The 16,019-nt window shown below is 45.9% G+C and overlaps 1 protein-coding gene across 2 annotated transcripts; it reads left to right on the top strand.

The window, feature by feature from the left end:
- The first annotated feature begins 3,687 nt into the window (after positions 1-3,687).
- On the top strand, positions 3,688-15,797 carry EMILIN3 (elastin microfibril interfacer 3). 2 transcript variants are annotated; one of them, XM_063960340.1, is made up of 4 exons: positions 3,688-4,556; positions 5,196-5,318; positions 6,090-6,352; positions 12,152-15,797. In XM_063960340.1, exons 1-4 carry the CDS (start codon positions 4,369-4,371, stop codon positions 13,942-13,944), a joined length of 2,367 nt encoding a protein of 788 aa, XP_063816410.1. In that variant the 5' UTR covers positions 3,688-4,368; the 3' UTR covers positions 13,945-15,797. The 2 variants fall into 2 exon arrangements, with proteins under 2 accessions (XP_063816410.1, XP_063816411.1); XM_063960341.1 differs by lacking the exon at positions 5,196-5,318.
- Positions 15,798-16,019: the final 222 nt, after the last annotated feature.

The raw sequence follows: 16,019 nt of genomic DNA, 5'->3' as shown, positions 1-16,019 counted from the left end.
TAAGTTCCATGCACGGTGCCAGGGGTTTTCATGCTCAGTTTGCTCACCACCGGGATCCCAGCAGCCGGCATATCATACCCAACCTGTTGAAATGGTGTGGAAACTCCACCGACGGCCCTATACTCGCCCCTCTCCTTGCGGCCCCATTTCACCATGGAATCATGGATTTTTGGGTACAGCCCTGTGGACTGCAAACTTATGCCCAGATTTATCAGGGATCCGGTCTCTAGGTCGACAGTAACTAGGTCGACCACTATGGTCGACAGTAACTAGGCTGACAGGGTTTCTAGGTCGACAGGGTCTCTAAGTCCACATGTTCTAGGTCGACAAGTCAAAAGGTCGACATGATTTCTTCACGGTTTTTTTCTTTTTTTGAACCTTTTTCATACTTAACGATCCACGTGGACTGAGGCACCTTGCCTGAATCGCTCGCCATGCAAGGAGACACGGTGCACTAATTGGGGTTCCCGGTCACTCTACGAAGAAAACGAAACACAAAAACCCCATTAAAAACTCATGTCGAACTTTTGACCTGTCGACCTAGACCCTGTCGACCTAAAGACCCTGTCGACCTAGACACCCTGTCGACCTAGTTACTGTCGACCAATAGTGGTCGACCTAGACACTGTCGACCTAGTTACTATCTACCTTCTATACCACACACAATTTATCAAGCCTTTGAGAGTGATAAATAACATGGTAATAAAGTACCAACCAACCAGCTCCTAACTGTCATTTTTCAAACACAGCCTGTAACATGGCAGTTAGGAGTTGATTGGTTGGTACTTTATCACCGTGCTATTTATCACTCTGCAATGCTTAATAAATGGGCCCCAAAATGTCATAAGTCCGGCTAAATTGACCCCTTAGATTGTAGTGCATTGCCCAGGGTTCCCAGACCTTACAAAATGGTTTAGCATTATTACTAATGATGCATGTCATATGGTCTGTCTGATCAATACTAAAGGTGGTATCCTATTAGCAGCGGTAAACTAGTAGGATCGCTGGAGGCTATCCTGTTAGCCCCTATGGCAACTCCCCAATAAGCAGCAACTGGAGAAGCGATAACACATGGGATCAGGGACTTATCCTCAATCCGATTCATACAATCATGGGTCCAATTTTGGCCGTTAAAAACGGCCTACTATAATTGGATACCGTGATAATGACCATCCGTCGCTTTGGGGCTATTTTTCATTAAATATTTGCGGCTTATTCCACGAAAACACATGTTTTCATCAGGTAACTACAAATATTTAGTATCACCGCTATGTATGAAGGAGAGATCACAGTAGATATCTCTGATATCTGCTGTGGCCCATTGGCGTATCTATAATGGACAAGGGCAGACTGGGGCCTCTTTCCAGCCCTGGCATACGTGCGCGCAATGACAAAGGGACACTGCAAATGGGGGCATGCCGCGGGTCAGGGGGTGTAGACTCACGGCACGCCCCCATGTTGATTAGCAACGGGGCACTACGGGCGGCGGCAGCCAGGGACAAACAAGAGAACCGGGAGCTGCGTTGCGTGCTGCCTTCCTGGCTGTCTGTGGACCGGACAGGCCCACCTGCCCATCGGATGGGCAGTCCAGCCCTAATAATGGGCGCAGTGTGGGCGGTACACACGGGCCCTGGGGTCCAACGGGGACCACACCACACACCGTGTATCCATTTTCTATTAATACATCCCCTCTGGAGTCCCCCGCTGCAGAAACCACTGGTAAAATGCCGCAGCTGCCATTTTCCCGGCATTTCATGCATGTGCACTAGACTCTGGGACAGTGCTAGGGTCTTCAGTGACCCTGGTGCCAAGAGTCTATTGCTCTGCCGTCTAGAGAGGTCCCTGCTGCGGCCTCTCCATTTCCAACATCAGCCACAGCCCCCACAGGTTTCTATTGGGAAGGCGATACTATCAGAGTTACCAAGACAAGCTTTGCCCCCGCAGATACGGGCTATACTTCGCAAACTCTGCTAGCAAAAGATTCCGGAGGAAACTCAACCAGCATGCATGAGCAGTAGACCGTGCATGAGCAGAAGTCCTGCACTGAAATTAACACATTCGGAGCCCCTGTTACTGCATGTGCTACATCATACATGCCAGCGGTGTAATCGCATTCTACAATGCATCCTAGAGTGCAATTTTGAGTGCTAATATCACATCCAGATCCAGTGTGATTGATAAATAGGCTCCTAAGCAGATTAGCATTGCTGGACTCTCTGTATGTGTATGTGACTAGTGTCCAGGAGACAGACAGGGGACGCTGCTCATTTATAACACGATTGGAACATCCAGGGAGATTCTTATGCATGTCTCTTGGATGCCAGGCATGTGAATGCATCATGCAGCTGCAACCAGCCAGTGGCACTGAGCAGTAGAAATATACAGGTCCATAGGGCAGTTGCTCCCCCAGCCTGGCCCGCCACTACCAGGCTCCCTCCCTGAGTAGCCTGTTACAGCAACACTATGCTTTTCAAAGTTCACATCTTACCTGTCTGGCAGGTATTTCAAGGTGTATCCCCTCTTCACTAACTTTGAAAATACCCCCTTAAAAGTGCCTAGTTTTGTTTGTTGTTGGTGAATGGACCAGAAAATGCACACCTTGACCCAGTCATGAAAATGAAAGGATTTTGAAATTGTCTTTATTGTATGTGTTCTTTTAATTTGTTTGAAGGTCTTGAAGTGTAATTTGTTTGAGTTGAAGAGTGCTTTCCCACAGAAACATAACTGTGAACAGCACGATTGTGTCCCATTAATGTAAATAATCTGCTTAAGTGTAAAACTAGGCTCACTCATACACCCCTTGAGCTATTTATAAGGAATTTCCTCAATCCACCCAACTCCAACAATCTGCAGTCCTGTTGGCCTCTAAAGGGGGGTACTCACGGAGCGATATTCTAAGCAATCTGACTAGATTGCTTAGAATTTGAGCATTATCGCTCCGTGTGTACCCCCTGCTGTCGCTGGTGCTAGATTGGCCTGCATGCATGCCAATCTAGAGGGTCGCTCACTTCACCCGCTGGGTGAAGTGAGCGGCTCCCCCCGCGCGCTCAGCACACATCGCGCTGTGCTGAGCGGCGGGAGAGATGTGTGCTGAGCGGTTCGCTCAGCACACATCTCTCCCGCATCGGCCCGTCTATATGGGCCTTAACTTCATATCCCTCCCCTTATTAGGGGCACGAATAAAATACAGAAACAGGATATCACAAAAGAGTTTTTATAAATTACCCTCAAAGACGAAGACTCAATAATGACTTACAAATGGCTATTGTAAATCCATCTTCCTATGTATTTATATATACAGATCTGTCAATGTCTGTTACCACATCTTTTTAAAATGTTCCCTTAAAAACCCAGTACAGGTTAGAGTACATATTCAGCTGCTGTTGCATATAATACATTACTGCATGCAGCACAAGTTCCTGTATAGCATAAATCTTCTACACGTGTGAGGTGACAACTCTAGTGGATGTGACTGAATTGTTCATCTTTTCAAGCAAGAATGTTGTATCTTTGCAGTATACATGCTCACTGTGCAGCATGGCTGGATTTGCAGTGAGTGGGACATACAGCGCCAGCCTATGTCTCATGTTGCTGCTGGCAGAGGTAACACTGCTCCAGGAAAGGGGTAGAGGGGTATATTATTCTAATCCCACAGTCTCCTCCTCTCACTCCACCCCAGTCACCCCCTCCCCTCCAACAGGTCCGGGGTATAGAGGGAGCTGTGAGAAGCTGACAGTAACAGGGGGAGAGGGGAAGACTGGAGAAAGTCAGAGAGTGGATGAAAGTAAGGCTGAGGTAGAGAAGTGGGACAGCAATAAAGAGAGAAGTATCTATTAAACAGGAGCAGAGAGAAAGGTGTGATGTAGAGAGGACAGGGCTAACCGAAGGGAGAGGATGCAAAATAAAGAATTGTAAGTAAAAGTGAGAATATAAGATATCGCAGGGGAAGTGAGGAGGAGAAAAGAAAGAGATGGAAGCAGTGTCTGGCAGAGGCAGATACCTTGTCACACTCAGTGATACCGACACTGCCACACAGAGAGGAGAGAGAGTCACAGTTTGATGAGACAGTGACAGAAGATACTGGGCTGCTGACTTGCTTTCTGTGACTAAGGACAAAGCCTGTGTGTTATACCGTGCTGTGTGCACCTGGAGGTGGCTGCTGTAGGCTGCACAGGCTGGAAGAGGCTGCTCGGAGACCGTCAGACAGAGGGGGGCTGCGAGAGTCCCCTCTAATTGTCAGATATCCCTGGAATGTGCGACGGAGAACAGAGACCCCTGTAGAAAGGACAGAGACACCACACGTTACATCGTCACGGGTCCTGACTGTCACCTACATCTACTACAGTCCCATTTACTACTCGGTGCCCAATGGACGGACTGTGTGGAAGAATGCTCAGGACCTTGCTGTTACTTTCCCTCTCTGCATTGTTAGGTGGGATACTCAGCCTAGTAGATGCCAAGGGGACCTACTACTCACCCCCTGCCTCAGGAAGGTTCATTCACAGCTTGTATACCTCTCATCCCCAGGCCTATGGCAAACCCATCAGCAAGCACAGGTAAGTCTCCTGCTGGGTGGAGAGAGCGATACACTTAGTATGCTTTATCTGCAGACAGAGGTACCGTACTTGCTGCGAGGTGTAGTTACACAACCCGGGAGGGTCACCACCTAAAGCCTGCAGTAGCAATTATACACTTTCTGCACATTTGTAGATCTTGATTACTCAAGTCACAAGTGCTGGTATGTATTATTGTAAGATTGCGGATTTATATCACTGAAGCATGTTATTAATTAGTGTAATAACAATATGTAACATCATTATACAGAACTGAAACAACTACCCTTTGACTGGGTGTCCTTGTTCCTACTTGTATCTGGCACTATGCCTGGAATAATGGAGCAAAATTGTATCCATTTCTATTGACAGTGCCCAGCACACAGAATGACTTTCTGATACTACTTCATTACTGCTACAGATGCGATCAGTAAAGAATATATATATATATATATATATATATATATATATAGATATATATAGATATACACACACGCCAACATTTTATTTATATTTATACAGATACAGATAGATAGGTGAGCACACATGTATGTTGTTACTGGTTGTTCAACTGATGTACTTCTCCTTTCCCCTTCCATGTCCCCTTCGTGCTGTCCTCTCCCCTACGTCTTTCTGCTGCAGGAATTACTGTGTGTATGTTGTTGAGAAGAATGTGACCTGCACACAGCAGGATGGCACAGAACCATATATCAAGGCTGAGTACCTGAAGTGCAGCTGGGGCCCCAAATGCCCAGGAACAGTTGTGTAAGTGCAGAAGATCTTACTACCATCAAGCAACTGGCATTGTAATGGTATAAATCTGAAATAATTATATTTAGGGGTCCATCAGAGTTGTGTGCATGTCCATTTTGCAGATGCGTCTGGCATTTTTCAGCATTGCAGTCATACACATCCCAAAACTCTATTTACAGCCAAATAGGCATAAGTGGGTGATAACAGGGCATTTGCGTATTGGCTAACTTGACTGTGTGTGGGGGGTCATGGTAGATGCTAGATTCAAGTGGCCTAAGGTACCTTTTACATCAGGGGGAGGAGGCACGACACAAGGGGGCGTGGGGTCATGGGTGTATAGGTGGAATCGCGGCCTATGCAGATTTCGGATGGGTCTCCTGCACCAGGTATTGGACTGGTACAATTGTGCACTGATAATGATGACTGCTATTTGAGCAAGCAAGATATATATGGGTGCTGCTGCTGCATGAGTGCATATAACTCTCCATACATACGGATATCTGCATTTTATGCATGCAGTGTAACTGCAGCCAGCTGGTGTGCAAACCTGAATCGGACCCATAGCGTTTATTGGACCTTACTCAGTAAAGATTGCAAAATTTGCAAATTGCAATCTGACATTTGTATTGCGCACACATGAGTAATAATAGCGACTTAAAATGCATACACATCGTGATCGCAATGCAAACGCTGTATGACTGACAGGTTGCCGGATCCATGGACCCTCGCATTGACGGGAAGGGAGTCAGACTCCAGTCTTATTATGTTTCTATTTCATTTTAGATACAGAACACTCTTCAGACCCAAGTACAAGGTTGGATACAAGGTAGTGACTGAACTGCAGTGGCGCTGTTGTCCTGGTCTTTCAGGGGATTCCTGCCAAGATGGACCTGCTGTCCATCCTGGTTACTTTCCACCTTACATGGGACCCAAAGCTTCTCTAGGGCAGAAGCTTTTCCCTCCTCCGAAAACTCCCCCTATCCATCCTAAACTGCAAACAGAGACTCTGCCTGACCCTCCTGCATCACCCAAGAAAAGTGGCTACGGTAAGAAAACGTGCCATTCTCATACATATGTTCAAGTTTTAAACCAGAACTTGACAGTTTTTACTAATTATTGCCATTATACAACTAATGAGCTTACTAAGTATTTTTGCTTGGCATTTGCCAGCAATTGTTCAAAATGTACAGTATTTCGTTGTTACCCACTTACGTAATCTGTTCTACATAAATAATTTTTTGTACTCAAATACATTTCTCACTATTGAGCAAAGTAGTGGTTCAACCCTTTTCCTGAAACGCACACAAAAGTGGTTACTCCTCATGACTAGACTGAGGTTACTTGGATTTTCTCCAGTTGAGGAAAACATGAAGGCAAAAGACCACTGAACACAGGACATTAACCTGTTATGATCATAAGACACACTGGTGGGGATGTAGTTATGTGACCGGCGGGATCCCGCTCGCTTAAAAGCCCGACAGTCAGCATGCTGACTGACAATGACTATTCCCACTCATGGGTGTCCACAACACCAATAGAGTGGGAAGAGAACCTGTGGTGGGTGCAGCGAGCCACCGAGCCCGCAAGGGGCTTCGTTGCGCTCACCCCACCCCCGCATGCAATCTAAAGGTCGTGATCCCAGCACTGGTATGGTGACTGGCACGATCGCCGGTCACACGAACCCAAACTATAATGCTCACTCTGTTGTAGATCATGAGGATATCAGAAGCCATGAAGGAGTTCTGTTACCATATAATTACACAATCCCACAGCTGACTTCTAATAGTCATTAGAAACTAAAGTAGGGGATTACATTATTTAGTTCATTACAGTATTATATAATAATAATAATAATAATAATTCACACCATTGACAGCCACATGTTAGTTAATATTTAGTCATTAATGTTACAAATACATATATATATATACACAATTAAACTGTCATAAACACATAGAGAAGAGGATAATACCTATAAGAATGCACACATACTATTGTACTGACTCATGTTTGTTAGTAAAGTAAAAAAAGCAAGCAACTGGGACAAACCATGTGTACTGCAGGTGGGGCAGATATAACATGTGCAGAGAGAGTTAGATTTGGGTGGGGTGTGTTCAAACTGAAATCTAATTTGCAATGTAAAAATAAAGCAGCCAGTATTTACCCTGCACAGAAACAAAATAACCCACCCAAATCTAAGGGGCCCTACTCACTGGTCGACCCGCCGCCGAGCTGCCCGACGGCGGATACGGCCGACGAGCGACCCGGCGGCGGGGGGGCAGTGACGGGGGGAGTGAAGATTCTTCACTCCCCCCGTCACGCGGCTGCATTGAAGTGCAGGCAAATATGGACGAGATCGTCCATATTGGCCTGCATGCACAGCCGACGGGAGACCAGCGATGAACGAGCGCGGGGCCGCGCATCGTTCATCGCTGGAGTCTCCACACTGAAAGATATGAACGAGTTCTCGTTCATTTATGAACGAGATCGTTCATATCTTTCTGAAAATCGGCCAGTGTGTAGGGCCTATAACTCTCTCTGCAAATGTTATATCTGTCACCCTTGCAGTGCACATGGGGGGTCATTCTGAGTTGATCGCACGTAGCAACTTTTTGCTGCCCGTGCGATCAACTAGACGCTGCCGATGGGGAAGTGTATTTCTGCATAGCAGGGCTGCGATCGCTTGTGCAGCCCTGCTATGCAAAAAAAGATTCCTGTAAAACAAGACCAGGGTAATAGTTACTTACCCTGTGCGATCGATCCAGCGATGCAGGTCCCGGAATGGACGTCAGACATCAGCCCTCCAATCGCCTGGACACGCCTGCGTTGGACTCACCACGCACGGAAAACGGCGAGTATCCGCCCCGGTACGCCTCCCCGCTGTCAATCTTCATGCGATTGCGCTAGCGATCACTTTCTTCTTTCTTTTGGTCGTTGCCCGGCGACGGCTGTGCGCATCGCATGTGTGCACATGTGCGCATCGCGGGTGCCGCGTAGGCACAGTCCTGACCCATTCGCACCGCTGCAACAACCAGCAGTGTGCGAACGGGTCGTAATGACCCCCATGGTTTTGGCCAGTTCCTTACTTTTTGCTTTACTTACAAACATGCATCAGGCCCTATATACAGTACAGAAGAAGAGATTGATCAGGTGTGGGCAGGAGCTTGCACTTTTGGCACGGTTCAGGCTTGCACTTGCTGGGAGGTAATCATTAGTATGCTGTAGGAGATGTAGTTGTATATTTGCACATTCTCAAGGCAGAACATGACATAGATAAGAATATGTTTACAGTGGTATCTTATAAGATCTCTGCAGTTCATTGTATTTCAGCTTTATACTGTCTCATGGTAGTTATGAAGCATGTAATACAGCTCTCGGCATGGGAAGCCAGACAATATTTATCATTTACATTTCAATAGACAGTAGCCTTTACAGCTCTCCTTGTTGTTTTGAATCATATCTGGCAAATGGTGAAGGCAGTCTGTAGAGTTCTCAGGCTAGAGTCACACTCTTAAGCTGGGTACACACTGAGCAATATGTCATCTGATCACATTGAGCAGTGTGTATGCGCGATATGCGTGTACCGTGTCACTAGCAATGTTGTCAGATTTGATTTACTGCACGATATCATTAACGACACCATGTATGCTTATGAAGGAAAGAACAGTAATCGTTCCTTCTTTCATTAACTTCTCTCCGTGTGTACCCAGGTTCCAATATGTCAGCCCGTCAGGCTGACATATCGGCTGGGTACCCATGGCTCCAGTGTGTACCTAGCCTTATACAGTTAACCAATAGTGGTGCAGAGAAGCTGACAAGTCTTTAGCACATTCACCAGACATTTAATAATAATGCTTTCCTAATAATTTTATTATGAACTAGGAAACATGCACTTAATGAAATGGACATAGAACCCTCTAATAGCTTTATGATCGGATAAAGGGGGTCATTCCGAGTTGATCGTGGCTGTGCTAAATTTACGATCGTAAACACAGACATGCGGGGGGACGCCCAGCACAGGGCTAGTCCGCCTCGTATGTCAGTGCCGACCCCCCTTCCCCCCGCAGAAGTGCAAAAGCATCGCACTGGCCGGGAGAACCTCTTTGCTGCCCCTGGTCGCAGCAGCTGCATGTGACATCACGCAGCCGCTGCGGCCCGCCCCCGCACGGACCGGCCACGCCTACGTTGGCCGGACCGCGCCCCCAAAATGGCGGACAAACGGCAGACAAACGCCGCCGTGCCGCCCCCTCCTGCCCAGCGACCGCCTCTGCCTGTCAATCAGGCAGAGGCGATCGCTAGGGAATGACGGCCTACGGCCGTCCGGCATGCGCTGGTACACTGCGGCGCCGGCGTATGCGCAGTTCTGACCCGATTGCTGCGCTGCGATAAACTGCAGTGAGCGATCGGGTCAGAATGACCTCCAAAGTCATTACCCAGTTATCTAAAACACCAATGACGTAGACTGATGCAACTACACTGATATAATATCTTTCCTGTATCAAAGTATGAATGTCTTATTTCTGTTCCTGTGTCTTCATTTATACTGAATAAAAAGGATGTTGTCAAAAGGTCGACAATGACAATGTCGACATTGTCAGAATATCGATAGGTCGACATTCTCAGCATGACAGTAGTATAGATAAATGAGCAGTATCCTAACCAATAACACAAATGCTCACAAAAACCAAGGTACTCAATTAAATAGATTAAGGTTTAATTTATGAGTATGTCCTCATTAAAACAACTATGGGGGTCATTCCGAGTTGATCGCTCGCTAGCTGTTTTTAGCAGCCGTGCAAACGCTATGCCGCCGCCCACTGGGAGTGTATTTTAGCTTAGCAGAAGTGCGAACGAAAGGATCGCAGAGCGACTACAAAATAATTTTGTACAGTTTCAGAGTAGCTTCAGACCTACTTAGCGCTTGCGATCACTTCAGACTGTTCAGTTCCTGTTTTGACGTCATGAACACGCCCTGCATTCTCCCAGCCACGTCTGCGTTTTTCCTGGCACGCCTGCGTTTTTCTGAACACTCCCTGAAAACGGTCACCCAGAAACGCCCACTTCCTGTCAATCACTCTGCGGCCAGCAGTGCGACTGAAAAGCTTCGCTAGACCTTGTGTGAAACTACATCGGCCGTTGTGAAAGTACGTCGCGCGTGCGCATTGCGCTGCATGCACAGAAGTGCCTTTTTTTGCATCATCGCTGCACAGCGAACATTTTCTGCTAGCGAACAACTTGGAATGACACCCAATACGTTTTCCATTGCACAAATTATGAATGGGAACCCTTTTTACACTTCAGCAAAAAAACAAAACGCATTTCTGGGTACAGTCTGAGCAGTCTGGTAAAACTAAACTTCACATGCACAAAACTTCCACCTGTAATGTAAAGTCAGGCCCTATAATCTCTCATTCTCCTGATTTAGGGGTCATTCAGATCTGGTCACTGGTGTGTGTTTTCGCACAGCGGGCGATCAGATCCGAACGGCGCATGCATATACACCGCACTGCACCGGCGCATTGTACGGCTGTAACGGGCATCGGTGCACTGCAATGGGATGGTGCAAAGGATCTATTCGCACGGGCGTTCGCAAGGAGATTAACAGGATGAGGCCATCTGTGGGTAGCAACTGAGCGTTTTCAGGGAGTGTCCGGAAAAACACAGGCGGGCTCAAGCGTTTTCAGGGAGGGTGTCTGATGTCAGCTCCAGTCCCGGTCAGCAGGAATCAGTCGCACTGGATAAGTAATTCCTGGGCTGCGCAGAGCTGCACAAAATCAGTTTGAGCAGCTCTGCTACACATGCGATCGCACACCTGCACAGCCAGAATACACTCCCCCTGTAGACGGCGACTATCTGATCGCAGGAATGCAAAAAACGCTGCCCAGCAATCAGATCTGAATGACCCCCAAAATCCCTACAGTATATCAGTCACAAATGATTCATTTCTGTCACAAATTAGGTTAAAGTGAGCAGTATTTTAGGAAATAACCTGAAAATGTATTTACAGTAAATTCCATCTTGAGATAGACAGATCTATGTGCTGGTTATACAATGGCTAATGTCTATCACACATGGGCTCATTTATAAATGACTTTTTTGTATGCAAAAATGCCTCTAAAAGAAACGGATATCTGTCATGGAAAAACAACATACAATTTACATGTATACTGTATAAAAGTTAGTCTAGTCTAACCAAAATATAGTAAAATATTGGCCTGGTTAAAGACTATTAACATAATTATCAACATATCTTTAGACACAAGGTGTTATGTTTACTTGACATTAACTTGGAAGTATTAAATGCACCACAACCCCTCATCTTCAATCACAGTCAAAATACAGTACTCAAAGTAGAGATATGTGTACACACTAAAAATACAGAATCAGCAGCAAATTGCAGTTTGTATAAGCCCAAAAATATAGACTGGCATTGCTGTGATATTGCCAGGGATAGCTGGTAAACCCAGTCTGAGAGGGAAGTATCTGAAAGTATAAACTGTGATTGTCTTGCAGTACTTAAGGTGTGTACACACGGTACAATATTTCTTTCGATTTTGACTACATAGTCAAAATCGTAAGGAAATATGTGCATATCGCACCGTCTGTATAGTCCTTGCGATGCTGATGCGTGGTCCCGCTGGATCGGCATTGCAAGGAAAAATAGACAGGCAGCCCAACATTGACTATATCGGCCGGCCCCGTCGAATAGTCAATGTCGGGCTGTAGGGCGCATCGCGCCATGTGTACACAGCCTAAAAATGCGCTGTATGGTCAGGTGCAATCATGCCAAATACACATATTTACTGCACTATAGTGCTAACACATATGCTATTTCCTTCCTACAGGAAGAAAACTGTCACCCATGTTTGGAGAGCGTTTAGACCGCATGGAAGAAGAGGTCAGACGGCTATCTCAGTCTTATGACAGCTTGCAGGGTGTGGTAAGCGGTCTGGGAGACTCTGTGCGCCTTGCAATCCAGGAGGACACCAGCAAGATGATTGGTTCATTAGTGAGCGGTCCTGGTTCTTCTTCACAGTCCTCTGTGGGATTTGGCATAATTCCTGATGCTTTGGCAGAGGCTCCACACGTTACTGGGGACTTGTCTGGGAAAGTGGCTGAGGTTAGTGAGATCCTACGGTCAAAAACAGAGCTTCTAGAGGAAGTAAATGGGATGGTGATGGGCCATGAAGCACAGCTCCAACACTTATTAGAGGCTGCAAGACCTTCTCCACTTACCTCCACTGAAATCCTAGAGCAGTATTTAGAGGGAAAGCTTGCTGAGTCTCATGCAAAACTGCTTGATGGAATAGAGGCACGACTACAGAAAATCCAAGGGAATTGTGATGTCAAAGTTCAGGCAGTACAGAAGCAATGCCAAGATGTTGAGCAGACAGCAAGTCAAAGAATGCAGCAGGAAATGGATGGACGTGAAGTCACAATGCGGAGGGAAATGTCCATGTTAGGTGCCAAAGTGCTGGGACTAAGTGCACCTGAGGGCTGCTGTGGGCGCCTGGAGGACCTCAGCAGACGTGTAGAGGAACTAGAACGTAGTATGCGTCAGCTAACTGAGGAGCACCACACCCTAAGCCAAAGGGTGGAAGTAGAACTGACCCGGCTTGTTTTGGAACCTCAGTTTGGAGTGAGATTGGATGAAGTGGAGGGCAGACTAAACCTCACTGAGGAAGGTGTTAGAAGATGTTGCCAGGATGGAGGAGAAACAGGCCACTTGTTAGCCGAGCTGGATGGGGTAAGAGCCTCTGTGGATGACAAGGTTAGAGTCTTGGAAGAGAGGCTGTTAACAGCTGTTGGAGAGCTCACCAATGCCTCAGCTCCACTGGCTCTGGATGGAGCAGTGATGCCACTGTTGGATGCACATTTGTCTGTGATACGAAGGGAGGGCCTTGAGAACTTGGAAGGCATGCAGGGCCGACTTGCTGCTGTAGAGGAGTTGTGTGCTGCTGGATGTTCCGCACCTGGTGGAGAAACTCTAATAGAGTTTCACACTGAGCTCTCAAAGTGTCAAACGCAGAACCAAGATGTTCAAAAACAACTAGGGCACCTTAACAATAGCATTTTGGGCATTAAGAAGCAAATTGAAAGGCAGAAGGAGGAAGCACTGCAAGGCGAGATTACTCTACTTCAAGTTAACCTGAGGAGCGTTGGACGTTCTGTTCATGGTTTGGAAGAATCTGTAAGTAGGTTTGCTGATACAGTGCTCCAAGTCAACTCGACTGCAGAGGAGCGTGGGAGTCGGCTTTCTGAGGAATTGGTCTCTGTTCAAGGCCAGGTAGATGGACAGCGTTCTGAAATCCGCTCCAGCCGAGCACACCTACTAGGCTTGCGTGGGGAAATGGAAAGGATGAAAGCACGTCTCACAGGACAAATGGGAAGTTGTCAAATTTTGTCTCGTGAACTTCAAAGAGAGATGACTGGGTTTGAGCATAGGGTAGCCCAGATGGAAGGGACTTGTGGGACTCAGGAAACAAGTTTAATTGGCTACCTGGAGCAAGTCAACAGTACACTAGCTTCCCATGAGTATGGTCTAGAAACTCTTAGACATGAGCTAAGTAGAATCAACCAACAGGCACCAAGCTTGGCACTACCCCCTACCACGCAAGACACTCCTGAAGGAAAATAACTAGTGAATGGAAGTATAAATGAACAGTGGGTATCCCTAATTATAAGCTGGAAAACAAAATGCCCAAGTGGCAATACAGGAGTGGACCTAATAAGAAACACTTTAGTCCTTTGATTTGGGGCAGCTAAGTCACTTTGGGAGGATACATTTGCAATGTCACCTTGTCAGTGTGAGATAATGTGACAATCCCGGATTGAATATGGTGCTAGGGCATTATGAATATACAAAAGACTGGATTTACCTTATGTGATATCTCTTCCTGTATGTTACCTGTATGTGTGGTTAACATCGATCTCATCTCTGTACCTATCTGAAGCTAGCCTTACTCATTATTATGCACTATTAATCCCCAGTTTATGTGATATTGTGACTAGTGAGAGGACCTGTGTGTAATGCAAACAAACAACACAAATGCTAGATGTGAAATTGCAAGACAGAATTAGCTGTACATGGTTAACTTTCGAAGCCAAAATGTCCCTTATTTCCTCATATCTACAGATATATATGTGACTAGCGAGGCTTGTACTGGCACTATCAGTGTGCATGCCTAATACATTTCACCTGAGTAGCAGCAATGACACCTGTAATAAAAAAATAATTACTAACCAACCGATAGTACAACAAACGACTACCCACATTTGATCAGATTTACCTACACTTATACTGTAGGATGCAGTCATATTACATATTTATAAAGGCTACCATATATCTGTTCTCTGATGTAGGTGGGATTTTTGCACACACTGATCGTCATCATACAGCGTGTGTCCCGCTGCATTGATCCATTGTACACACACTCCTCCTACTGGATGTTTTAGGAGCTACATGTCCATGTTAACACTTTCATTACAGCAACTGTTTAAATTCTTTTTTTCTATTAAACCCCCCCCCCCCCCCCCCCCACTAAATTTAAAGAGCAAACTACTTTATATACGAAATCTAAATATAACATTTGCAAATATATAGAGGAGCATGTTTTTCAGGCAATGCATATGACAGCATATTGGATTACTGCTTTCTAGTATGTCAAATACAGTACCAATAGGTTCCAGATGTCAATTACACTAGTGCTGGATATATAATTGTGTTTTAAACCTCATACCACTAGCGCTAATTCTGTGCATTTTTAACACAAGTTAAATTAATGTAAACAGGGATGACAGTATAAACCTTTGTGTCTGGTGCAGTGTCAGACTGCGGCATGAAGGGCCCACTGGGGGAATGCTGTGGTAGGGGCCTGTGCACATAGGTGTGGCCAGTATCCAGAAGGGGTATGGCTAGCTACCACAGAGGCTTTATACTGCACAGGACTATGGTGCATTTTCTACAGCATATTGCTGTTGTTAACCATTAGGGAGTATATGGTCTGGGCCCCTTTATAAATATATATAGTAAATACTGCTAGTACATTCATGATAATGTGCCAGAGTAATAACAGCAATACACTCTAGAAAGTAGACCATAGTCCTGTGCAGTATAATGTAACATAAATATAATGTATATTTCCAGTGCACAGTCTGGAGTTTGATCACTAGAGGAGGAGGTGGGCCCACAGGCCGCAGGGCCCACCGGGGTTTTTCCCTGTAGGGCAGTCTGACCCTAGTCTTGTGACATACCCACTACTGCTGTTACAAGCATTTGTATCACTGCAGATGTGCTACGTTATGTTTGTCAGAACTTATGTTTGCCATAGATAAATGCTTTGTGGGACTCCAATGTGGTAGCACATATACCTGTCAAAAATGAGTGCAGTCTCTTAATTCTACATACACTGAATATCACAATCACCTGTTTCAAAGGCACAGTAACTATTCTGGACAGTTGTATATGATTAAATAAATCACATATCTTAATTTACTGACTAAATGGACCTTTCATCGTACAACTGATGTATTGCTGTTAGTAAAGTGGCAAAATCTTTAAATTTAGGTCCCTCCCTTCCCTTTTTACTTAGTACTCAGTGGCGGCTGTGGAGTGGGGAGAGAGGAGGGGGGGGGGGGGGGGGGGGTGAGGGGGTATTGGGTAGGGGTTAGTACCAGCATCTATATTTACATTTTGTCCATGTCGACATTTTC

The sequence above is a fragment of the Pseudophryne corroboree genome, chromosome 3, assembly GCF_028390025.1.
Source record: "Pseudophryne corroboree isolate aPseCor3 chromosome 3, aPseCor3.hap2, whole genome shotgun sequence".
Classification (NCBI taxonomy): domain Eukaryota; kingdom Metazoa; phylum Chordata; class Amphibia; order Anura; family Myobatrachidae; genus Pseudophryne; species Pseudophryne corroboree.
The sequence above is the reverse complement of the archived record's forward strand: the minus strand, read 5'-3'. Positions and strand labels throughout refer to the sequence as shown.

Bases quoted from the DNA above. Each gene is read 5' to 3' on its own strand.
- EMILIN3 (XM_063960340.1), top strand. From the start codon at position 4,369: ATGGACGGACTGTGTGGAAGAATGCTCAGGACCTTGCTGTTACTTTCC. The intron at 4,557-5,195 runs GTAAGTCTCCTG...TTTCTGCTGCAG, and splicing joins AAACCCATCAGCAAGCACAG to GAATTACTGTGTGTATGTTG. The intron at 5,319-6,089 runs GTAAGTGCAGAA...ATTTCATTTTAG, and splicing joins AAATGCCCAGGAACAGTTGT to ATACAGAACACTCTTCAGAC.